This window comes from Carlito syrichta, unplaced genomic scaffold (genome assembly GCF_000164805.1).
Source record: "Carlito syrichta isolate Samal-C Ts95f unplaced genomic scaffold, Tarsius_syrichta-2.0.1 Scaffold304763, whole genome shotgun sequence".
Taxonomy (NCBI): Eukaryota; Metazoa; Chordata; class Mammalia; order Primates; family Tarsiidae; genus Carlito; species Carlito syrichta.
In genome coordinates this window covers 110,853-138,053 of record NW_007248859.1, presented here as the reverse complement: position 1 = coordinate 138,053, position 27,201 = coordinate 110,853, and the positions used below count along the sequence as shown (strand labels likewise).

At 37.2% G+C, this 27,201-nt stretch overlaps 1 protein-coding gene across 1 annotated transcript in view; it reads right to left on the bottom strand.

Moving 5' to 3' along the window:
* Nucleotides 1–27,201, bottom strand: part of PDZRN4 (PDZ domain containing ring finger 4) — a 150,088-nt gene that overhangs the window by 64,354 nt on the left and 58,533 nt on the right. The window contains exons 2-3 of the mRNA XM_008060893.2: nucleotides 7,476–7,732; nucleotides 3,771–3,873 (exon numbers count right to left, since the gene is read on the bottom strand). Coding sequence (XP_008059084.1) covers nucleotides 3,771–3,873; nucleotides 7,476–7,732 — 360 coding nt within the window. The remainder of the gene's footprint in view (nucleotides 1–3,770; nucleotides 3,874–7,475; nucleotides 7,733–27,201) is intronic.

The window sequence follows — 27,201 nt, the reverse complement described above, 5'->3', positions numbered from 1 at the left end:
CACCCTGACTCTTATGATGGGCGCATTGTTTAAATTTTTATTTTTTCCTCAAAAATAAAATTAAACTCATTTATCATTTTTAATTAGAGAATAAGTGCCATCATTTTTTAAAGAGAACACATTTCAAGCTGTGAGTCTCTTAATGTAGACTGGTCCTCTGAGACTTTTCTGAAGCACAGTGGGGAAATTTTAAATCCAGTCAAATATTTTTCTTAGGAAAAGTGGTGATAGGTCATGGTGAGATATGGGTGTCATTAAAATTTTATAGAGGTCCCTAACACACTGGAGTCACCATAACATTGACACATTGACTATAATATTGCCAAAGAAGCATTTGTTGTCCATCTTGGCTTTAAAGGGAGTTGTTACAGTTTATAGATGAAATAATCTGCATGTTAAAAAGTTCCTAAATATGTATTTACAAGATAGTCAGATCTGTTTTGGTCTATTGGGTTAATAATCCATGCGTTAAAAATCCCCAAATATGTATTCACAAGATATACAGATCAGCTTTGCTTCACTGAGTCAATGGTAAGCAGATCTTTAAAAAGGCACCTAAATGGTTACTTAGTTTGCATTTTTAGTAATTTCAGAAATGCAGTCTCCATACTGTAAATTCTACCTTTAAAAGTGTAGATTTATTATTCTTGTTCCAGTGGATGCCAGAGGCTGTGTTTCACTCTGATCTATGTTATTTTGCTTTTAAAAAGTCAGAAGAAAATTGCCATAGCACAAACTATATTAAAGCCATGAGGAAAGTAATAGAAACACAGATACTTAGGCACAGCCCTCACAGCTGGGGTGGATGCTGTCTTTCCAGACTCACCCATTGGCCATCACCATCCAGGGCCAATTCCCAACCCCCTCAGCTGACTGTTCTGCTGTAGTTTTGGTTCCAGGGGGATCCTGTTAGAGAATCAGAGCTTGGCCTTTCTCTCCGCTCCAGCAACTTCCCACCTCATAGTCAAAACCACAGGCTCCCCCACACGTAGTTTTCTCACTCTGGCTTCACCTTCTCCCATACTCTCACTGATCTTTTTGCTGTTCCTGGAACACACCAGCAGGCTACTGGTCCTGTGTACTTGCCTTTCCTTCTTTCAAAAAACTTCTTCCACATGTCTGGATCCCTTTCTTTAGTTCTCTTATGAGAGAAGACCTCTTTGATCACCTCACATAAAACAGCAGCATCCTTTCCAACACCTTTCTTACTGTTCTCTGAGAGCACTTATCACCATTGAATAGAATATGTCTTTACTTGTTTGTTTATTGCTGACCTCCCCCCCTAGAAGTTAAACTCCACTAAGGCAAAAGCTTCATAATCCCATGCTTAGATAAATGCCTGGTACCTTTTAAGTACTCATCAAATACTTATGGTACAAATAAATGAAAGCAGATGAAAAAGGAGTCTTCTCTCTACTTCCTTGATTGTCTGATTGATGTGTGTTTATGTTTAAGTTGAGAAGGCGCGGGTATCTCTTTCTGAGCTGAAGCCCTCTCTGTGGCCTTTAGACCTCGGTTTCCTATAATATACTCTAAGAGGCACAAAACCGGTCCTTCCTGAAGGTGCTTGTTCATCTCATCCCCAGAGCTACAGGTTTATGATGAAACTCCCAAGAAGCTGGAGTGATCTCCACTATACCAGATCAGTCTGCTTCTAGGTGCCATAGTAAAAGTGCAAAAGCATAAAGACATAAAGACGGGATTAGCATTTATAAATCTCTTCACTGAATGTAGTGTCCACCCTAGATAGATTCAACGACTTAGATTTTACAGTCTAATCAGATGCAGCCATGAGGGATGGAGTGCCACTTTATGTGTGTGTCACGTAACTGTAACAAAACGAGGATGTCTGGGACAACCATTATTCTCTCTTAAACTTAGTGTATGTTCCTTGAGGCATTTCCCCATGCCTCCACCTTTAACCATTCATGTTGTTCTCTAAATGCATCTCTTCTCATGATTGAAGACTGTCATAGCAACTCCTTCTTATTTAAATTTCACAAGAACATTATTTCAATCACTCAGAAAGGGGCCTTCGGCAACAGAATCAGAGCTGACAGTAAATTAATGACTATGATGCCATGATTAGTTGAGATTACAGGCTACAGAGAACCTGTCTGAGCATTTGCCCTTGTCATCCTCCTGATGCTATCTTCTACTAGGGCTTGATATTGGTCAAAAAAGAGGATGTGGTTCAGCTACAGTAAACCTCATAGAAACATAAGGAAATCTGCATGTATTGTAATATTTCAATGACATACTGATTAATTAAGTGGATTTTTACTGTTAACCTGCTTAGCTTATGTTAGTCTTTCTCCGCAGCACACAGACTTGTTTTCATAGAGCTTTAAGGCACTAAGTGAAAAGTTGAAGTGATCTAGATAATTCTGCCCCCAAATCTAAAGTATTCATTAACTGAAAGAAAAACATGGTTTAATTTCAAGTTATTTGGATAAGTGACTCAATTTCATAATTTATTTTGCATGAGTAGACAAAACTTAAAGGCTAAGGCAGTGCATACCAGTACCTGAGTGGATTTATAAAATAAAACTTTTCTTTTTTTATTGTACACTTTAAATTTATTCAGTTTATTGTATATCAATTATACCTCAATAAAACCATTTTTAAAAAAGCCCACTGGAGCATTTTTAATTAAAGTAGAAGCGTGATCAGGTTAAATAAAACTTTTCAATCAACTTAATGGAGATGAGGAGATAAAAAATTAACACGAACAACAATAACAATGACAAAATCATTGATTTAGTTACTGGGTGTCACTTCATATCTTTCCAAATTCTGGCTTCAAATAAATAATGATTTCTGTAATGACTTTTATGGGAGGAAGATTTCAAATAAATGTCTGTTTGCTTTAGATGAGCTTCACTGAATTGCCCTTATTTGATTTTAGATTCTCCTAAGGGAAGAGATTTCAGGATTTCCTGGTGGTAAAGTAAAAAAGGACACTTTGCTGAACTTGTATGACATCATCTGAAGCATTAAAAGGGCAGATTATCAGAGGTTCTCTGCCTATTTACCAAAGCTTCTTTTCTTCCTCAATTTATCTTATTTCCAAATGTCAGAGTAGCCTGAAATCCTTCAAAGATTTATAGACTGCAGAAGCAGAGGAAATATTAGGATAAATTCTTTAACTTTTATGAAAGCTTTAAAAATAATTAATAGATGGACTTTAAAAATTATTATATATCACAGTACAGATACTCTATGCTTTGTAAAGGCTATACACAGTTTAACAACAAAGGGCATGAGGTCATCTCTATTTCTAGAAAGTCCATGAAACTGTTCCTTAGAGTATATACCTGAGTCATAAAGATAATATTGCATTTGTGAATAATGTAACTAATATAACAAAATTTAGTTTATCAATTAAAATTGAAATACTATACAATGAAAGAAAATAGTAAATGAAATCTTTGTTTTAAACATAATTTCTTTTCCAAGTTCTACTTAGAAATCTACTTATATTACAGAAAAAGAAAAAGTATAACAGCTAATATTATTTTATAAATTATTTCTTAATAAAGGCAATGAAAACGTGAGCAAATTACTTTTAAGCTTATGCCATAAACATATTTTCCAACATACCTGAAATACTGGAGCCACATAGCTAAAGTAAATAATATTTAAAAGATCTTACTCTAGATATAATAGGCACTATATTTCTCATAGTAATACATTAAATTCTTTGTTATGCAAAACCCTTCAACCATAACTTCATGAAGAAATGTGAAGTGGTGTGAAAATGATCTTACCTCATATTCAAAGTCCTCTGTTCTGTCTGCATCAGCAGGCAAGCTGGAAATATACTCATTGTCCTCATAAAATTCATGCTCCATCGGATGAAGAGAATGGCAGCTATGGGGAATGTAACAACATGATAGGAATGGATCAAAAGGGTTGCTTTCGAGATTAAAACTGATTTTAGAATTTCACTTTAGTTTTCTCTGCTCTGGAGTAAGACCTGTAGTGATCTAGCCTTCAAGTGAACTACAGCTCAGAAAGAGCAATTGCTTTTCTTTCTCCCCCACACGAAGTCCATCAACCTGCAATTTCTGAGAGAATAGTGTGAATAAGGGCCCATGCTCAGAGTTTCATTCTGTGGAGAGACTGATGTGAAACCTTCGACAGTCCATCGTGCTTTATGGATACTTTCTGGTCTGCTTCCATTCCACCCAATGTGGCTAGCTCTGCACAGGAGTGTGGGGCATTTGAGATTGCAGTCTACTCTAAGAGGGATATTTTGTAACAAAGCACTACCAATTTCATCATCCACAGTCCCCAACTGGTGTTTGAAAGCCATTTTGAAAAGCACATATTTTTCAGACTCTAAAATCTATTCACATTGCCCCTATTTCTCAAGACCCTCCTTCCCTGTTTTTCCTTATAACCTACATTGTCCCCCTTTAATAAAGGCACATACACAGATATTAAAAAGCATTCACGGTGATAACTCACTGGAAACTAGAATAAGCCACGTAGTTGGGGAATCCTGAGAATTGCATATAGCTTTTATATATTCTTTAACTTTGGGGAAACATTTTAAATAACTTTTAAAAGTGTTCTTTTAATTACTTCATGTTATAATATACAAGGGGGGACTAAAAAAATCCCAAAATTTATTTACAAAAATTGTGTATTTATTCTTGCATGTTTAAACTCAGTCACCTTCAAAGTATTCTCCATTTGACACAATACACCTATTGAGATATTTTTTCACTGCTCAAAATAGTCTTTGAACTCATCAATTTTAATACCTTTGAGTGCTTCTGCTATTTTTGTTTCACCTCTTCCACATCTGCAGAACATTTCCCTTTGAGGACTTTTTTCATCCAGGAAACTAAAAAGGTCTTTCAGGGTAAGAACGGGTGAATAGAAAGGGTAGGGCATGGGAGTCATGCCATTTTTGGTTAAAAACTGCTGAACACTCAGCAAGTGGTGTGGGCAGGTGTGTTCCTCAATCCCCTGTTATGAAATGGGCAAATGTGTTGGAAGAATCTCCAAAATCATCATCATCATCATCATCATCATAAATTGAAGCCAAATGCAGCCTCTCACAACAACGCTAGCTGGTACACCGATGCTGATGGGCTCCTAGATCACTTGCCTAGTGAGGGAAGCCTCTTCTACAAGGGGCCCACCCTCCAAAAGATAATTCTGTTTTTGAGTGCCCCTTGTAAAGATTATACATGATACCATATGAAAGCCAAGCATAATTTAACAGCAAAGGCAAAAGACCGTTTCTATTTCTAAAATTCAGTGAAAATGCCCATGTGCAAATGCCAGGTTGGTTGCAGGTGAGACCTTGAAGCCTCACCAGTATGGATGTTATTGAAAAATTGGAGTTGGTAGTCTAGGCGCATTCCCTTCTCACTCATTGAAAGGCGAGAGAAAGCCATCCTGATGGCCTCCTACTGTAGTCAGCATAAATACTCTACCAGCCTTTTCTCACTATTATTTGTGGCTGTTAGCTGCACATAGAATTAACCCATGCAGGTCAAAATAGCAAAAGCAGTACAGGGCCTGGTGTTCTACCAGAGAAATCCTCCTTATTTATACCTGGATTGGCTCTGCAAAGCCCATTTGAGCAGGTAGAACATTGAAGCTTGTTGCTTTGGACAACTGATGTATTTCTCTTGACTTTTAGTTAGTAAAAAGGGAGTCTGCCATGAGGAATACCTTATTCATTCAACAAACATGTATTGAGTGCCTACTCGACACCAGGCCCTATGCCAATTGCTGGGAATATGTTTGGTGTACAAAATCCAATTCTGTAAAATAGGCAAAGTGTGATAATTAAGGGGAAAATATGGAAGCTGCTGGAGCACATGATGGGGATGGACCCACCGCAGCCCTAGGAAGTTTGCTAGAAGAGGTTGTCTCTAAGCTAAGATCTGCAGGATTTAGGAAAAGCAGCACTGCATACCGCTTAAGGGAATTGGCACTGGGTTTAGGTCACTTTCTTGCTATGAGACGTTCACCAGGTGATTTAATATTTATTTCCTCATCTGTGACATTGGACTGGAGATTAATATAATACACTCCCTCACAAAGTAGTGAGGACTCAATGAGTCAATAAATGTGAAAAACTAGGAATAATACAAAACATGTGAAGTTGGCCAACAGAAGTTAGCTATTATTATTCATTCAAGAAAGTATCGATTGGATGGCTACTCTGGGTCAGGCTGTACTAATGTATCTATCTGTTTGCTTTATTATTGTCCAATTCCCCCTCTAAAATGTAAACTTCCAGGAGGCAGTTACTTTATCTTTGTTCATAGTTTTATAGCCAGCATCTTGTTCCAGTGCCTGGAACATCTAATGTGTGTCTGACACAAAGGACTATTGAGTAGGTAATGAATGAATGATTAGAATGATACACAAGACACACACAGAGCCCCTACCTCCTGGAATTTGAAGCCTCAAGGAGCAGTTTCCAAAAGCTGGCTGCATATTAGAATTGCCTGGGGAGATTTTTTAAAAATTCTAATACCTGAACCATACTCTAAAAATTCTCATTTAATTGGCCTGAGGTGGGATTCAGGCATTGATATTGCCTTCCAAAGTTCCCAGGTGATTCTAATGTATATCTATGCACTCTTAAAATAGGCTTATGGGTACCACTAAAGGGAAGGGAAGCAGTTTCAATCAGATCCATGTTCTACAAAGTAGAGAATAGATTGGAGAAGGCAGTGACAATGCAGCCTAAAGAAACTATTGCTCCTATAAACCAAGCTCTCAATAATGCTTGCATATTACATTAAAAGCTCACAGAACACAATAAATAGAGCAAAACATACTTCCCAAACTATACAGTAGGATTATTTGAATAAAATCTCCCTAATTGCCTACAAATTAGCTAAAAATCAGAAGGACATATTCCTGAATAGCTCCTTATTTCATAGCACTATACTTACTGTCTGACAGCCAGACCCCTCTGCTTACATCTCAATATATTTTGTAATTGCTTTCTTTGGAGAACTGCACTTTAATTAAATTAATTTTGCAACTTCTCCTTTCAGGAAGAGAAAAGCAAGGGAGAGAGCAGGGTGACCCACCAAGGAGAGTATAGTGCTAATGTGAGCACTATACTCATATGAGTCTTAATAAGGTTTTTGGCAGCTTTGGTGAGAAAAGTTATTTCCCTGGCCAGTGCTCACAAGTTGCATGAGGTTTTTGATGGCTAGAAATATGAAAACGAACAAATTAGAGCCAGCATTTTTCATGGCACCTCAGCAAGGACGATTAGGGAGGTGAAGCAACTATGCGGGTCAGTGCGGGTAGGTAGTAGAAACTGCTGAGGACTAATTGGATGCAGACACAGTGGAGACATTTTCCAAACTGAGCTGGGAGCCTGTCTCCATAATTGTCAACCTGCTAGGGTGACTGATTCTTTCCAACATCTACTTGACATGATGAATGGAAATAAACAAGGATTTAGGAGAATGACAGAAAAATACCTGTCTGAGAGCAGAAATGGACAGATGTCTGGCACCGGAGGGGTAGGCGGTCGAAGCTTGGCTAGGGCCATGATGTGTTCAAAGGTGATGTCCGTCTGAGTGCTGGCATTCATGAGCTGCACGTCTGGAGTCGGCCCATAGGCTGGTCTACTGAGAGGCGTTCGCCTTAACACCTGCACCACAATGGGCTCCTTGGCATTTCGAAAAGCTTCCACAGCCTCTTCATGGGTGGCCTTTGAGAGATCCTTCCCATTGACCTACGAAGATACAAGGACATCGCTTATCTCAGAGGAAAGAACAGACTGTCATGATAGATTAATGAAAGATGAGGAGGGAAGGTTTCAACCAGCTTTGATATGAATTTTGTAAAGGAATATTTCATCAGATATTGATTTTACTGAACTCTTTACTAACATAAAGAAGTGCAGGAGATTAGAAAAACAATTACTTGTGTATCTTTATAAAGTATCTGGAGTTGATTAATGATTAAAACACCAGAATTATTAGTAAGGATTTTACATTTTAACACATCAGCTTCAGTGTCGGTGACCAGCACTGACCAAGGGTGGGTTAGGACCCACACCAGAGAATCTGGACAGCGAGAAGAGACTACTCGGAGGCAGTTCTTCTGGGAACAGTCTGATCAGGACTGAAGCCAAATTTTATTCGGACTCCTTCCAACTTATATACCATTTTCTATACCCTCCAGCAGTGTGATAATCACTTACTGGGGGCGTACAAGTTCCGTGCTTTACAAACTATGCATCACAAGACCACCAGGAGATCTGCAATTTCCAAGCAAACAATTCTAACTCCATGATGTCTGTCATGCTTACATTAAGGTCACAGGTGCACAATTTCAATACAAATCGTTCAAAGTGTTTTCCATAATGTTCAATGAATCATTCATATTATACTCTTTGTTCTAAACCCTGATTAATACAAAAAACTTTTCTAAGTTAACTCTAGGTTCAATCCAAGTTCAATGACTCCTAATATTTTTAACAATTAATATTATCAACTTAACACTATACTATAATCTATAAGTTTACTTAAATGACTTAGCTGTTAGTTATACTATTATCCTATTACGATTTAACGTAATGCCTTATAACTCAGTTAAAACTTATTCTTAAACTACCAAACTTTACTATAATTCATATGAGTTTTATATGTCTAAACTTTAATTTTTATATAATCTAATGATTGACCTTTAATACTATGCTATATCCTATTAAGCTAATACCTCATCATTAATTCTTTCATAAATCGTATAGTAACTATTATATTTGAATAATATAGCAAAAGGAAACAAAACAGCAAGCATAGATTTACGCAACTATGAGTGTATATGTATATATTTTATCCTAACAAGTCTACTCTAAAAATCAAATAGTAGCTGTCACACTCTTGAACAAGGAAATGCAGGGCTGCCAAGATGGCGGCCATGGGCTGAAGCAGACCGAGTTTCGGTAATTAACGAAACAAAAGAAAACGTTCTGCCTGGCTAGGGGCAGGGCGACAAAACTATCATGGTAATTTAGTTTCTAATCTTAGCCCTCGGGGAAACAGCTTTCCAAAGCTGACTAACCAGTCTACCAGGAAATAGAAGTTAAAAAATATCTAGAAAGAAGTAAAACTTAGAAAGACAGAGAGAAATAATTCTGCTATGCACTTTCCATCAGGTGTATTGAGATTTACTTATAAGTTTTACTGCCATGTATGCACACTGGTCACTAATCACATGCCAATATTATAGGTATAACTGATATCCTATGTCAGAGGTGATCTTCCAGATGGGCCTTTACAGGCCTCAGCCATGTAGCTATAGATGTTGGCTCCCAACACTTCAGAAAATGTTTGCCAAACTCTTTAAACAGATAGTAATGTCAAGTATATCCTGTATTTTAAAAAAATAACCTAACATCTCTTGGTGAGATTTTCAATATTTGTAATTGCTTTCTTTGGAGAACTGCACTTTAATTAAATTAATTTTGTAACTTCTCCTTTCAGGAAGAGAAAAGTCTTACATGTCTGAAATTTAATTTTTTAGAATATTGTCATATTTTCTTCATGTTTGTCACCTCTTTATTCAAGACCATGTTATTGTTCATGTGCCCTTTATCCTAAAGCCTCACTTCAAAGTGTGGTTCACGGACCAGCAGTGGCATCAGCATCTCCTAAGAGATTATTAGAGATGCAAAATCCCTGGCCCTACCCTAGACCTACTGAATCAGAATTGGCATTTTAACAAGATCACAGCTTTATATTTACACACACTGAAAGAAACACTGCTCTAAAATACCTCTAAATGAGCACACTATTCCTCTTTGGAGCCTCACTGGTTTTAATTTATGACAGTTTATGACTCTCCAAGGTAGCCCTGGATATAACAAAGAAAGAGGTAAAGTTTGCCTCTGTCCTCAGTCATTGCTTCTCAGTGTGTGGGAGAGAAAAATTAGTCTTTTTGAGGGGGACTCTTCCATGCCTGCCTACTAAGGGCCAGCAATGTTCCCCAACCTCTGTGGCACCCAAACACCTGCATGCCTTCCTAACACCCACTTGGGGGGCAATACAGACTGTTCTCAAATAGTTGTCAATTTATTCCCTGAAAATAAGACCTGGTAACATAGCCTCTTAGTGGAAGTTGTGTTTAAATAAAGGACTCTACAATCCTGAAACAGCTTCATGACTTTCATCTCAAATAAATCAATAATGTTGGCTTTTGAAAACAGGCAGAGCTATTTGGTATCATGATACTGTGCCCAAGACCCCTGAAATTATACCATTTCTAGAAAACTAATGAAGTCACCCGCCTGTTGGTGAGGCACTGACAACTGTTATGCACCAGCAAATTCTTAGAGATCCCTGGGTGCCTAAAAAAGAAGCAAAGGAAGTCACTGAGTTGCAGTTGTAGAACGATCGCTGACATTCAAATGAGCACATTGTCTCTCCCTGAGTAGACAAGGAATATGTGTGTGCTCAGAGCAAGTGTGGGGTGTTTTGGGGTAAATGATACAATGCCAGGTAGAAATCATCATGTCATGTAGAGACAGGCTTAATGACCTGGAGGAGCTAATTTACTCAATGGACCCCGAAAGAGTTAATGTGCCTTCAAAAAATGAGCAATTAAGTTTCTTCTCTGGCAAAATATGTCCCAGTACACTTCTTGAATCACTAGGAAGAAACCCCAGTTGGAGAATTGATTGGGTGTTATCAGTATGCACACAATCACTAATCTAGGTATTCACTCTCTGATTCTTTTCTCCATGGACTAAATTTGGAATGTGATCACTGATTTTCATTGACAAACATTTCATTGGAATGTTTGACTTAGGGCATACGGGCATATGTGGACATGGGACATCAATTGGACATAGTTGTTTATTCCTTGAGCTCCTGCCGGATGACAGGTGATTGAGCCAGGGCCACAATAGTGTCTCCCAAGGACGTATAGTCAGCAGGCAACAAAAGAAATCTCAGAATGAAAAAGCACAACCTCAAATCTAGCTCCTATTGAATGGTATTATCCCACGTGTTTCATATTGTGGATAGTATTTACAAATTCCATATTATGGAAGATGACCAAGTGGTAGGGAAGACTGTTTGTGAGAATCTATGCTATACAATTGTCCTTTTCTTTCAGCCTTCCTGCTTTATGGTATTCCTTCAGTTTAGTGAAAATTCAGTCTTGCAAGGTCCCATATCTTTCCCTCTATGAAAAGAATTTTCAGTAATAATCTATTATCAACTATTTAACATCTATTGGAACTATGTCAATATGCTATTTTCCTACAAGCCTTGCATCAAGAGTAACCCCTCATAGAGGCAGAATGAAATAAAATAATGCCTTTTCTGAAATAACTTTAAGCAATATCTGAGGTTTCTTCCAGTCACACGCTAAATCCTACTAATCCATAAAATGTAGATGGACAAACATCATTAATTTATTTTTTTCCCAAAGGGGCTGGGTATCTTGCTTAACATGCTAAGCTAGCCTTGGTGTTCAGTATGTTTATTTGTTTTTGTGATCTTTGAAGCAAGAATAATTTTTAAGAAGTGAGTTTCCTACCGATAATGATTATTTATTTTGTGTATAAGGCGAGATTATTTTTGCCATATCCAGAATAGTATAAAAATCTTTGCAGAAGCATAAAACTTATCAAAAAGTAATTTAGGCTGTGAAATAAGTAGTTCTTATTGTAATGTTTAGTATGTGCCGAAAATATTAGCATACATACAGCATGATCAATAGCTATTGATTCCATGACCTGTACATTCATTCATTTACAATTATGATATTTACATGCAAATTTCATCCTTTGCTCTAAGGACAATCAAATACAATCTTTAAAAAAATAGTCAATGTAATCTGAAAGATCTTACTTCCCTATTGGCGAATGCTCTTTTCCTTCAGTTATCTTGCAGCTGACCTCTATTTTCATAAGCTATTTAATATCTCTCAAAGTAAAGAAGTCTATGACCTTTAAAGGCTCTACTGCCCCACATGATCCCTTAGAAAATGTAAGCAGTGATGATACTAAACATTTTTTTTTCTTCACTTGAAGTTCATCAACATACTGTTAGCTTACCAAAAGGTCACCATTCTATAAATTATGCCTTTCATAAGAAAAAAAAGAATAGTTTAATTGGGATTTTATGGCAGTTGCTTTGCTTAGTTATCATCAGTTACAGCAAGAGAGAATAACATTGGAAGGATATTTGAAGTTAGTCCTATTGGAAAATTTCATAAGTAACAAATTAACAAATAACAGAAAAACTTCATTTTTTTCAGTGGCTACTTCCTAAACCAATAACAGGTATTTGGTATTTCATGTTGCCATTGTCTTATTCTTCTACTTCTTTACCACTATATTCTATCCCTTTCTGCCTTCCTTTCTTCTTCCCTCTTATTCTGTCTTTGCCTCAATTTTAAATTTAGTTTTGTACATATAAAATATAATTTTCATTTGTTTTGTGAGATGAAACAAGACGGAAAAGCCCTCTATTCAAGCTATCACACTCAAAATAGGTGGGGTGATTCATGCCTGTAACTTCAGCACTTTAGGAAGCCAAGGTGAGCAGATTACTTGAACCCAAGAGTTCATGACCAGCTTAGGCAACGTAGTGAGACCTTGTAGCTACAAAATAAAAAAAAAATAGCTGAACATGGCAGTATGTGTCTGTAGTTCCAGCTATATAAAAGGCTGAGAAGGAAGAATCGTCTAAACCCAGGAATTTGAGACTGTGGTAAGGCATAATCATGCCACTGCACTTAAATGTGGGTGACAGAGTAAGACCCTGACTCAGAAAAAAAAAATAGGTAGTTAAGGGTATAACTCCAATCTTTCTTGATGCTCAGTAAAAGGTGAGAAACTCTTTTGCTAAAAGAGTACAGTGAAGTTGATCTTTAAAAGAAAAAGAATAGATGAAGAGGGTTGCATGCAAAATTGAGGGGAGGAGATGCAAGATAATTTGAAGATTAAAAAAACCATGTGCTATGGGTTGTGAGTTTAAAGGTTACATGCAGAAGAGTTTCAAGAAGGATGCCAGTTTGATTTAAGCATGTTATAGGGAGAGAGACGTTTTTCTAAACATGTTGTTAAATGGAATGAATGAGAGGGTAGAGTCTCATAATAAACATGGGTAGTATATGAAATAATCCTATTTACTGTTATAACATTCGGCATTCTGGTAACTGTGACCCAGACTGGTTTGGTCCCAAGCATCTAGAGTACAACTGAAAAGATTCATGTGATTGATATTTGATAAAAGGTTGGCAGTGCCAGAGTGGGAAGACTTGACTCTGATCTGGTGATTAAGTCACCTGATTTGAGATGAGTAAGAAAGCAGACAGATTATAAAAAAAGAGGCTATCGAAATTGGCAACAGCAAAAAAGGAGAATTGAAGATGCCAACGATAAAAAGTCTAGGATAAATAGTGACATGTGGTTGTTGCCAAAGTAAATGTGAGGCTTAAAAAAGTGGAGAAAGTGGTCATAATTATATCAAACTTGAAGTAGTTATAAGATATATATTCAAGTGGACTAAACTAGAAGAAAAATTAATCATGGGAGATCATTTTCTGAGGTCTTCTCACCCCTGCACTTATCTTTCAGTTCTACACAGACAAGTATCCTTAAAAATTAAATATTCAAATGATGACTTGCAATAAACTCGTATACATTTTTAGAGATATGAAAAAAACAAATGTCTGGTTTCTGAAATGGTGTTATTTTCCATTATATTGATAGCACAATCTTAAGGAGATAGAGAAAAAGCAATCACTTTTCAGTCATCAATGCAAAAGATATGTTAGTACATTTGCTGTGGCAGATGGGCTAATTAATCTATAAGTGACTTGTGAATACTAAGAATATAGCTTTTCATATGTAAACCGTATAATTGTAATGTTCGATGAAGCTTCTGTTTAATGAATAATCTACACTTTTGGATAGACTGCAAAATCTGGGCCACTCATCAACAACTTCCCGAGAGTGACTAGTGGCCTCAGTTTGGATTTGAGCTGTTCCTCTTTGAGTATTTCTGCAAATCCAACCACATGCAAAATTTTATTTGATATCAGAAGACAAATAGGCCTTTCTTTTTCCTTCTGAAGTGCAAAGAAGTACACAAGTAACCAAGTCATTCTGATAAGTTGCCATTTCCAGAGTCTGCTGTTGGAGAGTGATGAGGGTTTCTAAACCCCTGTGACTCTTATGAAAAATAAGAACTTCTAAGCATCTATACCTTTCAAGAGAGAATAAGTATAAGACTACTCAATAAAAAAAGTATGAAATTCCAAGGATTATGTACAACTGATATAGCCCAATTTCAAATTGAGAATAGATATAAAATACGTGACTATTATAATTCTGGCTGAATTTGACACCACACCTGGTTAGTCTACAAGATCTTCCAACCTCACAAATAACTGCGGAATGAATACTAACTGAAGTCCTGTAGCAAAGCAGGTTAAATTCTCTATTTGATAATTAGGAAGGTGTTGCCAAAGCATGATCTACTAATTTTTTTAATTCTTTTTTTATTATAAAGATGTGGAGTACAATTCAGGGTTAAGTATACAAATGATGATTATGCAGGTACCCTTGTTGATGAGGTATGCCTCTCCCTCCTCTAGCAGTTTCCCTCAACTACCAATCCTACTCCCCCTCCCATGACAGTTTCCCATTAGTACCAAACGCTTTCTTATAGTATTATAATTGTTCAAGGTCCGCTTATGAATGAGAACATATGGTACTCTGTTCTTTGTTTCTGTGATAGATCACTGAGTATGATCGACTCCAAATCCATCCAAGTTGCTGTGAATTCATATGTTTGTCCTTCTTTATGGCTGCATAATATTCCATTGTGTATATGTGCCACATTTTTTTAATCCAGTCCAGCTTCGATGGGCAACATGGTTAGTTCCATGTTTTTGCTATTGTGAATAGAGCTGAAACAAACATATGCGTGCAGGTATCTTTTTATAGAATTATCTGAGTTCTTCCGGGTATATTTCCAATAGGGGAATTGCTGGGTCACATGATCTACTAACATTCTACAGAAGAAGGAAATAATACTTAAACTGCTGCCAAAATGTTTGCTATAGAAGGAATTGAAAATAATATGAGCCCTATATTCATGAAGACACTTGTCATATACAATCTTCAAATTAATTTTAAGAATTTTAAGTATCTAATTTTTTCCTAAACTTTGGTATGATTGATACTATGTAGACATCTGTTATATAAATTGAACATAGCATAGTGCAAAAAATACAGTTAAAAACTCACAAAATGTAATTGTGCAAAATTGTACGAAGAAAACCTAGTGAGAGGTTGACAAATTAATTTTGATATTACAAAAATATTATCGATGAACAAAACAATCACTAATATGTATGTCTGTGTTCATCACATAATTTCAGAAAGCAGGTACATGAGAAAAGTTAGATTGAGTCAACTCAAAAGTCTATTGAGACCAGTGTTCTGCTTTTGACAGTGCTATGATTAGATTTTTGGAAGAGAATATGGTCATTATCACGTGATATAATGAGCACTTATTCAAAAGTGATCCCCGGCTCCTTCTGGCTTGTCTGGACAGTGACAGACTGGCAACCTAATTTCTCTGTAAATGGGCATGTCGCTACTTCCCTTGAACTCCAAAGTCTAAAGGTGCTGGGCAGCTAGATTTCTTGGACAAATGAAAATAAGTGACATCTATCCCTCTGTTTGGAATAGAGACCCATCCATGTCCAACAGTTTCTGGGCCCCTTCTCAACTGTCTGTATTGCTGACTCCTGACCTGTGTATTTCCCCGATAAAGACTGTTGCCTAACCTTTAACTTGTAACATTTCGGAATTTGCCCTTACCAACCTTGTGTGACAACACATTTGCAACCTAAGAGAATTGAGTACATTAAAAATGCTTATTTATGTCACAATATTGAATTGAAGACTCTTAGTTCCAAAGAGATACTTAGCGTATTATTACACTTAGTTAATGAACTGTGACACTGAGGTCATGACAATCATCCAGTATGTTGCTTCTGATCCCTTCCACAGAGCACCTTATGGGGAGGGGTTCGCAAGTGCAAGTAAGACTCACCTTTAACTTTTCATATTATGATGTTACAGATCCATTAGTTATGAATGTATCAAGAGTGTTCTTGAACCAATTTATAATTTTGACTATAAGAAGTCTTGGGGATGTATCTTTCACAATTACTTTTTCCTTCTATCATCATTTGTTTGTCTTAATTTTTTGTATCTTTCCTTCCATATTTTACCTTTCTTTCCTTATTCCCACTGTCACACTCCTCTTCTCAAATGTCCAATTTGGAATTTAACACATTTGAGAGTACTTATTTATAAGAATTATTCTTGTAACTAAGAAACAAATTATGATATGTTCTGATTCTTACTGAGGGAAATAAACTAAAAATGAATATTATCTAGTTTAATTACCTCTTTATAAATAAGTTTATTTTCTCTTATCTTAATGAAAGAAATTGAAGTTTCTCCTTGTTGGCACATGAGTTGGTTGTTCTTGGTGTGTTCTTCTGATCCTAAATCTGTTCTTTTCTATGAAACTTTGTGTTTTGGAACCCTGACCACTATCTACAGCCTCATCCAGGTTTCCCGCTTTCTGTATTTTGTTTGGTTCAGGCAATAATAAGAGAGTATTGCAGGTCTTTATCCAATCCCCTCCTTACCTGGCTTTCAAGATTCTAGTCCTTACTAGACTCTGTTCACATCCCTTGCTTACCTTTCTCCCCAAGGTCTATGGATAGTAAGGACTCTTCTCTCTTTTCTTCCTCCTCCTCCTCTTCCTCCTCCTCCTCTTCTTCCTGCTCCTCCTCCTCCTCCTTCTTCTTCTCTCTCTCTGTCTCACTCTATTTCCTAGGTTCTGTCTCTTTACTCTGCTCCCACCCCTGTAAATTGTTCCATCATTAAATTTTCTTCAACTAAACCCTTTGAATGTGCCATCTGTTTTCTTCTCGGACCCTGATTGATACAACTAGATATGAAACTGTTTATTTAAACAATCAACAAAAACATGATAAAAGCTGAAATTTCCCACCTTTGAAAATTAAATTTACTATTAAAAGTACTTGTAAAAGTACTCAAATTTAGCAAAAGTCACACATTTCAAGGGAAAACTAAAATGCAGCTATTATTGATATCATATAACTAAGTTAAAGTATTCATATAGTTGATGCATACATTTGTTTTGTAGAATATCTCTGCTATAATGTGAATGTGTCCCCTGAAGTTCATGTGTTGAAAACTTAATTCTTAATGCAACTGTATTGAGAAGTGGGGCTCTTAGGAGGTGACCAGGTCATGAAGGCTTTTTCCTTATGAATGGATAAATGCAGTTATCTCAGAAGTGGATTTCTAATTAAAGGGTGAATTTGGCCTTCTTCTTGTCCCTCTTGCTCTACTTCATGTACTCTTGCCATATGATGCCTTTTGCCATGTTATGATGCAGCAAGAAGACCATATGTTAGAACACTGACATTGAACTTCCCAGCCCCCAGAACTTCAATAAATAAATCTCTTTTCATTATAATTTACCAAGTCTGTGGTATTCTGCTTTGGTGCAGAAAATAGAGTAGAGCAAAAAATTGGTACCAAATGTGAGGCTGTTGCTATAACCAATACCCGTACATGTGGAAGTGGCTTTGGGATTTGATAATGGGTAGAAGCTGAATGAATTTGGAGAAACAAGCTAGAAAAAGCCTAGCTTGCTGAAAACGGAGATTTGGGGACAATTCAGGTGAGGGCTCAGAAAATAAGAACTGTAGGAAAAGTCCGGAACTTCTTAGAGATTACTTAAATGGTCATGATCAGAACATTGTTAAAAATGGATGGTAAAGCTGATTCTGATGACGCCTCAGGTAGAACTGAGGAATAAGACACTGGAAACTGGAGTAAAGGTCAACTTTGTTATAAAGTGGCAAAGAATGTGGCTGAATTGTGTCCCTGCCCTAGGATTTTATGGAAGGTAGAATTTAAAAGTGATGAACTAGGTCAACTGGCAGAAGAAATATCTAAAGTAGCAAAGCATTCAACTTGTTGTATGACTTCTATTGTCCTCTACTTGCAATAAAGAGAGAGAAGAAAGGAGTGGCTTATAATGAAAAGGGAAGCAGAGTGGAAAAAACTGGAAAATTTGCAACTGTGCCATGTAAAGATTGAAAGGACTCTTTAGGAGGACAAACCAAGAGTGAGGTCAAGTGACCATTTGAAGAAAGGATACAGGCGCTATTTTACCAAAACAATAGAATAACCCTGAGGGTATTTTAGAGATCTTTAAGGCAATCTAGGATTTCAAGGGTAAGCTTTCCAGAAAATCACCTGCAGTATCTCAGCATTCACTGCTACATATTGTTCAGGACCCTGCTTAAATTCCAGTGCAGCAACCCTTGGTTGCTTTAACCATGGCTCAAGCTACTCTTTAAAGTACAAGTCTTAAGCTTTGGTGACATCCACATGGTGTTAATTCTGCAGGCATGCAGAATGCAAGAATGCAGGCATGCAAATTGCAGAATGCAAGAGCTGTGGGGCCATATTTGCCTCTGCCTAGATTTCAAAGGATATTGTGGATAACCTGGAGGCTCATGCAGAGACTTGTCACAGAACTGGAACCACTGCAGAGAGTCTCCACTACTGTAATGTCTAGTGTAGCTGTAGGAGTAAGGCAGCCCCTAAGACCCCAGAACTGTAGGGTCACCAAGGAGCAACTCCAGTCTGGGAAATCTGCAGGCACAAGCCTCCAACCCAAGAGAACTGCTAGGTAGACTGAGGACAGAAAAACCATATGAGTGGGGCAGCCTGTGGCCTTGAGAACCAACCTCCATCCCAGTGTGCCCAGGATGCAGGATTTGGAGTCAAAGGAGGTTATTCTGATGTTTTAACATTTAATATTGTTTCCCTTCTTGGGGTTTGGACTTGCTAGGGACTAGTTACCCTTTCTTCTTGCCTATTTCTCCCTTTAGAAATAAAACATCTATCTTACATCTGTCTCACTAATAGACTTTGGAAGTAGATAACATATTTTGATTTCACAGACTCAAAGCTGGAAGAAATTTGTCATAGACTAAATCGTGCCTTGAGTTTTACCCATATCTGATTTAGATGAGACTCAGGATTTTGGACTTTTGAGTTGGTGCTAAAACACATTAACATGTTGTGACCATTGAGATGCAATGAATGCAGGTCTGCATGTGAGACCTCCATGAATTTTGAAAATCAGGGTGGAATGCTATAGTTTAAATATGTCCCTCCAAGTTCATGAGTTGGAAAATTAATCCCTAAGGCAACAGGGTAGGGAGGTGTCCCTCTTGTTCTTATGCACTTCCTCACCATGTGATGTCTTCCATCATATTACAGTGCAGGAAGATGGCCCTAGCCAGATGCTAGCATCTTGATATTGAACTTCTCAGCCTCCAGAAATGTGAAAAATACATTTGCTTTCCTTATAAATCAGTCAGTCTATATTCTGTTATAGCAACAGAAAATAAACTAAGACATTTCCTTAAGTTAGGTTTGTCTAGTGTTTCTCTTGAATAGACTCAATTTATGTATTTGTGGCAGGAATGCCCCAGAAGTGGGGTGTGTCCTTCTCTGTCTATCCCATCAGGAGTCAGTACTATCTACTCGTCCATTCCTGATGATGTTAACCCTTGTGACTTGGTGAAAGAGAAAGGGGCAGGGAAGGTTGAGACAAAAAAAAAAAAAAAAAATCTGAAACATTGATTAACGTTAAAATTGGGGAATCTGGGTAAATTATATTTGAGGATTGTTGTACTATACTTGCAACTTTTTGATAAGTTTTAAATTATGTAAAAGTAAAGCATTTCAAAGATATTTGTATATTTGTTATTAGCTAAAAACGGACACATACTGTAATCATTTAGATTACTCACAAATAATTTAAAGGAATTGATGGATGAAGAATTCCCTATGAAGATTGTTTCTGTACTTGCCAATCTTTAGAGAAACAAATTTCTACTCAGCTCTGAATGTCTTTTTATTCTTGCATGTGTGCATGCACACACAAACACATCCTTACAAGCAAAACACACAGATTGGTATCGCCAACTTTATCACTGTCATAACATTTCATCTACTGAATATCACCTGAAATCCTGTTCTTCTCCAAACTGAACTATTTAAAAAGATAAATGGCTGCCTTCTGGCTAATTGTGGGAGTTCTTTCATTATTATAAAAAGACTTTTTATATCTCAAGTGACTCTCTAAGCAGGGAATAATGATTTAAATCTTTGGAGTAGAGTCCACTGATTAAATGGTAGGATAACAATTACTTACTGACCTTTTACTTCCTGAGATAATACTAAGCTGATGTAAGTGATTATTAATAAACCTGTCCATTGAATGCTGACATATCAGATCCAAATTTGTTAAACTAAATGAGAAATTCTAATGGAGACAAAATTGTCTGCAACAGGCCTACAGATGTAGAGACACAGGCATATACAGGGCAAACACTCTGAAAATGAACTCAAATTATTTCACTGGTGGGGGGAACCTCATTTATTTAGCAACACAGATTTTTTTTTTAAATCCTATAAACAAGCCGGGCTCAGTGGCTCAGCCTGAAATCCCGTGCCTTTGGGAGGCTGAGGTGAGCGAATTGCCTGAGCCCGTGGGTTCGAGACCCGCCTGGACAGCAAGACCTCATCTCTACAATAAATCAAAAAATCAGCCGGGCGTGGTAGCACATGCCTGTAATTCCGGCTACTCGGAAGGCTGAGGCGGAAGGATCGCCGGAGCCCAGCAGGTCGAGGCTGCGGTGGCCGGGAGCGGCCACTGCACTCCAGTCTGGGCGACAGAGTGAGACTCCAACTCAAAAAAAAAAAAAAATCCTACAAACAGCCTCAATAGCTCTATTTGGACAGAGCTATTCATTTTTCACAAGAGGCAATGTGCTGTTAGCCTTTGGGCAAGATCTCTTTGCCCTGTATTTGTGATGAGAGTAGGAAAGGATGTAGAAAGTAACCCCATGATTTGACCACACTAGCATGGTGCCAAAAAAGTGCTAAAAATAAGTCTTTTTTACATGAAAGAAGTAAATTGTACCACACAAAGAACTAAGAGAGTGAATTATTTATAATAGAGTATCTGACATAACAAAATTAAAGATGCTGAAGACATCCTCACCAGAGGTTCACTGTACTCTAGGAGGCTGACATCCTACTTCACTATTTAAAAAGCATTGAATGACAAGAAACTGTTTTGTTCAGTGCTGCAATTTCAAGGCCTAAAAGTATGCTTGGCATATACTTGGCATTCAATGTGCTAAATAAATTTTCATATATTTCTCTATCAAGACCCATGTTAAATATGGCTGTATTTATCATTAAAATTATCTGTGTTCACATACAAACTGCCTTGTATTCACTTTTCAGCTCCATTCCATAGCCCAGCTATACACTTTATTCCTTTTACTTAAATACATTACACAAATGACAAAGGCCAGGACTGCTCTGCCCTCCACTATCATGCACTGTATTTTTGTTTTTGTTGTTGTTGTTTGTTTTGTTTTTTGAAGACAGAATCTCACTCTGTTGCCCTGGCTGGAGTACAGTGGTGAGATTATGGCTCACTGCAGCTTTAGAATCCTGGGCTCAAGTGATCTTCCTACTTTAGCCTCCTGAGTAGCTAGGGCTACAGATGCAAACCACGAAGTCCAGTTAATTTTTTATTTTAAATTTTTGTAGAGATTAGAGTCTTGCTATGTTGCCCAGATTGGTCTCAAATTCCTGGGCTCAAGCAATCCTCCTTCCTTGGCCTCCCAAAGTGCTGGGATTGTAGGTGTGAGCCATGGCACCTGACTATCATTCATTGTTGTAATAGAAAAGAACATGAATATGGGAATCATTGAGAATTGAGGTCTAAATACAATCCTCAAGACTAGCTGTGTGATTTTGAGTACATTATTTAAACTGTCTGAGTCTCCGTTTCTTCAGGTGGAAAAAGGGATAATGATACTCACTCACAGAGTTGTGGAGAGGATCAAATAAATAACACAGCTAAGGCAGCTGGCATGGTGCAATGATGGTGATGTATAGCACTTCCTTCCCTCCCTCCCTTCCTGAGTAACTCTTGAGTGACAGAGACTAGGCTATTCTCAGGGGATACGAGTTACATTCCTGGCAATGACAATGACAGTAATACTAGTTAGCACTGAGTGAGCACTCACACAGTGCCAGGAGCTGAGCCAAGCCCTTGGCCTATATTATCTCTGTCACATCCAAGAACAGTCATGGGAGGTGAGTATTTTATCTCCATTTGAAAGTTGTGGAGGCTGGGTGGAACAGGCTGAGCAAAGAAAAGCACCTGCTCTTACAATCTGGGAAACACAACGCATACATCTATAATTGTAACCCAACTGGTAGAGAGCTGAAAGAAAGGTATGAACAGAGCTCTGTGAGAGCACAGAGGGCTACCTATGCCTGGGGCTACTAGTATTTGACTCCTGAATTTGACATTTGAGGTGGCTTTTATAAGAAGAAGAGCTTTATAAATTGCAAAGATGAGGAAGAAAATATTCCCAGGGTAAAGGCATGAAATAGCAAGACATCTGGGGATCAGTGAGAGATCTGGGGTGACTAAATATGGAGGGATTTGGGTGAGAGTTGGAAAAGAGGCTGGAAAGAAAGAAGGCTTTGACACAGATCCTGATGTCCTCAATAGGCCATGGTAAGGAATTTGCTTTCAATGCCTTTCAACTGAAATGTAGCATGACCTCATTTCGGTTTCAAGGCATAATTCTGAAGGCTGTGGTGAGACATAACAGAATGGAAGCAAGGAAATCATTTAGGAAGTTAGTGGGAATAATGAGTGCCTAGGTCAAGGCAGGGACAGTGTGGATCATCAAAATGGAGGAGGATGGAGAAAGCTGTAAAATGATATTCCAATGTTGTCATTCACATGGATTCCCATGGTCCTCACCAGATTAGGAGATTTTCTAGGACAGCCCAGTCTAAACTTCTATTCCAATCGATTAAATCCACACTGTGCAGAAATACAAGCTGTAGAAGCTGAATTTTAAGTACATAAAGACACAAAGGCATCCTAAGTAAATGTTGCCCATCCCTTGAAAGACTTATATTTTCAGTGGTTATTTCAGAAATCAAAAAATCACTTCTTCCAGTATTCTGAAACTCTGCATGTCTGGTCATTATCCATCTCACCAAGTGGGCAACTGTTCCACGATAAACACATTCAATCTCTCTGTCACACACACTTATACTTTCTAGGGTTCTCCACCTGAATCATTTATACCTTTATGTGGTATATAAGTTTATAAGGATATTTTACCAAAGAGAATATATAGGAGTTTTATAACATGGGGATTAAACACAAACAGGTAGAACTTGTGTGACATTCAACTTTCTCTTTCAATACTAGCATATAGTTACTAACCTAGTAACTATAGATGAAAGGTATTTCACACAAGTTTGGAAGGACAGGACAAAATCTGAACAAGCAACAATTACCTAGGAAAAACAGGAGGTTTAAATCACTTTCAACAATCAGTTCTGCTATATGAATGCAGTCTGACACTTGTTGAGCTCAGTGGATGACATGAAACCACAGTAAAAAAGGCCAAGCCTCCAGGGAAATTCACAAGGTTTTATATTCACATGTAAATCCACCTGAACTTGTGCCCATGAACTGCCTTACACCATGCTCCCAATTTCCTCAAATTAATGAATTTAGAAAAGAAATATCTTGTTCTATAATAAAAAAATTATAGATTGATGCCTAGGCAAAAAAAAAAAAAGTAAATGCATTTAAAATAACACTTGATGCCATTTTCTATAGGATAGCTGGAATTTGCCCTGGTAACTACAGTGACATGGTTGTCTCTAAGTATACCTTGAAATAAAAATGATAATAATAATAAGGATAAAAATATGTTGAATGCTTGCTATATGCCACACACTCTATTCCATATTATTTGCCACTAGAGGTGCAGAAGTTATCATATTCATTTTCTAGATACAGAAACTAAACAGGTTAAGCAACTTGCTCAAGATTACATAGCTGCTATGTAAGAAAATACCCAAGAATTTTCTATAAATTTATGATATACATTTTAAAAAATCAATAGATATTTTAGCACAGAAATTCTAAAAATTGGACAAAAGGATTGGTGAAAGCTTACCCTCTTATTTTCTTGCAGTAAATACAGTAGTTTATAAGATTGCAATTAAGTAGTAAGTCAATAGCTTGAGCCCCACTCATAAGAGTGTGGAGAACCATTTTAACTCGTTTTCCCAGGACAAGGAAACGCCAGTTGCAAAGTGAAAAATGTGGCTGTGAAATGAATAGGTTAGACAAGATGCTATCTAGGGATTGCCTCAGTTTTAAAAAAGCATGCATTAAGCATGAATTGAATAAGCACTGTTTTCATATAACTCCTGAAGTTTCTTAAAACTGGCATAAAGACTCCCTTCCATTTTTTTTTCTCTGAGTGAATCAAGAAAAGCTCAGAAAAGAGATGACTCAAGTGCCTGTGTATCTGTTACCTCAAGACCCTCTGCTTCAAGGCCCAACCGATGCCATTGTTGCTAAACAGCCCACAGTGGTAAGGTAAGATGGGACAAAGTTCCCAGGGAGAAAAGGTCACCTGTGTTCTCTCATGCTTTTAACTTAGTGGACACAATCAGAGTGAATGATTCAAACAGCAAAAATTTCCCTCAGATACTAGCTGGACTGTATGGAAGGTTGTAATTAACTCAAGGTTTTAAGTCTATCTGGGCACAGGCATGTATAACTAGGCAACAATATTTGGGGAGGCACTATGTGGAAACCTCAGGAAGCCAACAAGGCAGCAGGGTGGATATATTGCCACCAAATAGAGTCATCATATTCTTAAATTTAAATTGCCACACAATTTTTATATATGAATACTGTTGATTTTATTTAGCTTCATTTAGAAGAGTGGGGGAGAAGGGCAAATTTTTGTAAACTTCCTTCCTTCAAACAATTAACATCTGTATGCTTTTGAAATAATTTTCAGCAGATAAAACAATCTTGCCAAGTCCCGGTAAAAGCTCTCCATTGTTCCATGTCTGCACAAATTACTTTGCATCTCCGATGATTTTATGTACATTTAATCACTAAAGATTAATTACATGGCATACGGAAACCAGTGAAACACTGAAGAGATAACTTCAGTTTAAGTGCACATGCAGCTAACTTGTGGCTTTTTAGAACAATTTTAATTAAAAGTACTAGAAGAATCATTGGGCTGAAAATATTAGGAGCTCTGGGATGGATGAGCTTAGCATAGCTAATTAATTGTATATTTAATCAAAGCAGCCTTTGGCTGTAATTAATAATCTATTTTCCTCTGGTAATAAATATTTAGTTCTGTAAAACAGAATTTATAATTTCTAGAATGCCATATGCACACAAGAGTGGGACAGAAAACAGGCATTGCCACACTAGCTTCCCAGGCAAGGTGGATTTTGTTTATTTAGAAAGGATGTTGTCTATATCTTTTTCATTCGTTTTAAATGTCATCTCACAGTGACAGCTTACAAATAGCTATCCCAGAGTGACTTGGACATTACAAAGGTGTAAAGAATACTCCAAAAGGAGTGACTAGTAGAATGCTAAATGAAGTCTGATTTTTCTTGCACCACAAAGATGTCATACTTTAGAGAACTTCTGGTAACTCCATCTTAATAAAAATGCTGGGACAGTTAGACTTGGCATTAAACAATTCCTTCCTTTCATTTTCTTTTAAATGGGAGAATGAGACTTAGAGATTTCCACCACCTGCAACCTGGTAAAAAACACTCAAATTACAAAGCAAAGTTAAAACACCCTCTTCCTTGCAGTAACATGATAGCTTTTACTTAGAATGGTAAACATCCCCCTCCAACCTTCTTTGCTCTTCAAGCATACTATCCATGCTAAGAATAGCATAATTTTGCTTTGACCCTTTTAAAAATTTTGAGAGAAACTCTCTAGTGGGAGATATCACAAGCTTTTCATATTATCTAAGCTTTCTTCTCCTTGTCTTCTTGAAAGCAAGATTTAAATCCAAGAGTTTTGCATATAAAAGAAATAATATGACAAACTAATCTTAGATGATAGTTTTTCTTTAGCTTTATAGACATCTTAGTACATGAAACAACTATCATTTTATCATTATTGTTTTATATTAAGATTATTATAGTAGCATGTAGGAGTTACACATTGTTGAATAAATAAATTCTTAAGCTCAAAATCATTTTTTACATCGTGGAGAACATAGTTTTTGTAGGCATCCGATGCAAGAGCTTGATATGCTAATCAATTCATAGCATAAGTTCCATTTTTCTGGGGGTTATGTGGTCTTCATATGAATATGTATGAAAGAAACAGATATGAATTAGGTTAGTAAGATTATATCATGTGAAAATATTTTTATTCAGTCTATACTGGATGTTAACAAATGTGTAGGAACCAGATACAGAAAAGAACAAAACACAGGGGCAAAAATGTACAGACTTTCTGAAGGCCATCATTAATATCATATGATCAAAAGTAAACTCTTATTAAGTACGTGATCACATTCTCAGTGCTTAATCAGTTTATAACATGGAATTTCCAATGAGAACAAAAGTGTTAAAGACAATTATATTTAAAACTGGAGAAGATAGTCATTTCTTTCTTAGAATTATGTCTTAGTTAACCACTCCTGACACAGGCTTTCCCAATGATCCACTAAAGTTATCTATGGAGACACAGGCAGAGAACATGCACCAGGACAGTGAAGTCAGGACTCATGGTTAATGTCCTTGCCATTTTTCACAGTATTTTTCACTTACTGATTGACCTGGACTGATAGTTGAGGCAACTTTCTCAGAGAATTCATCCACTGGGATAAAATGGGCTGGTAGGGTGTGTGTGTGTGTGATTTAACAGTTACCCACTATGTATTCAGAAAAGTAAAATGGCAGATGTGCTGATATTCTGGCAGGAAACCTCAAAGATCCCACAGTCACAGATGGCATCATAGTGCCCATGCTCACCTTGAAATGTTCTGTGCTACTTAGAGTATAGGGGCCTACTTTGCTCTGTTAAAACCCACAGAAGATTATCCTAATAACTTAAACATGAGTCTGGGGTATGTACTACTGAGGCTGAGAAGACAGATTTTTGAGAGGTGAGATCCCACCAATTGCCAGAT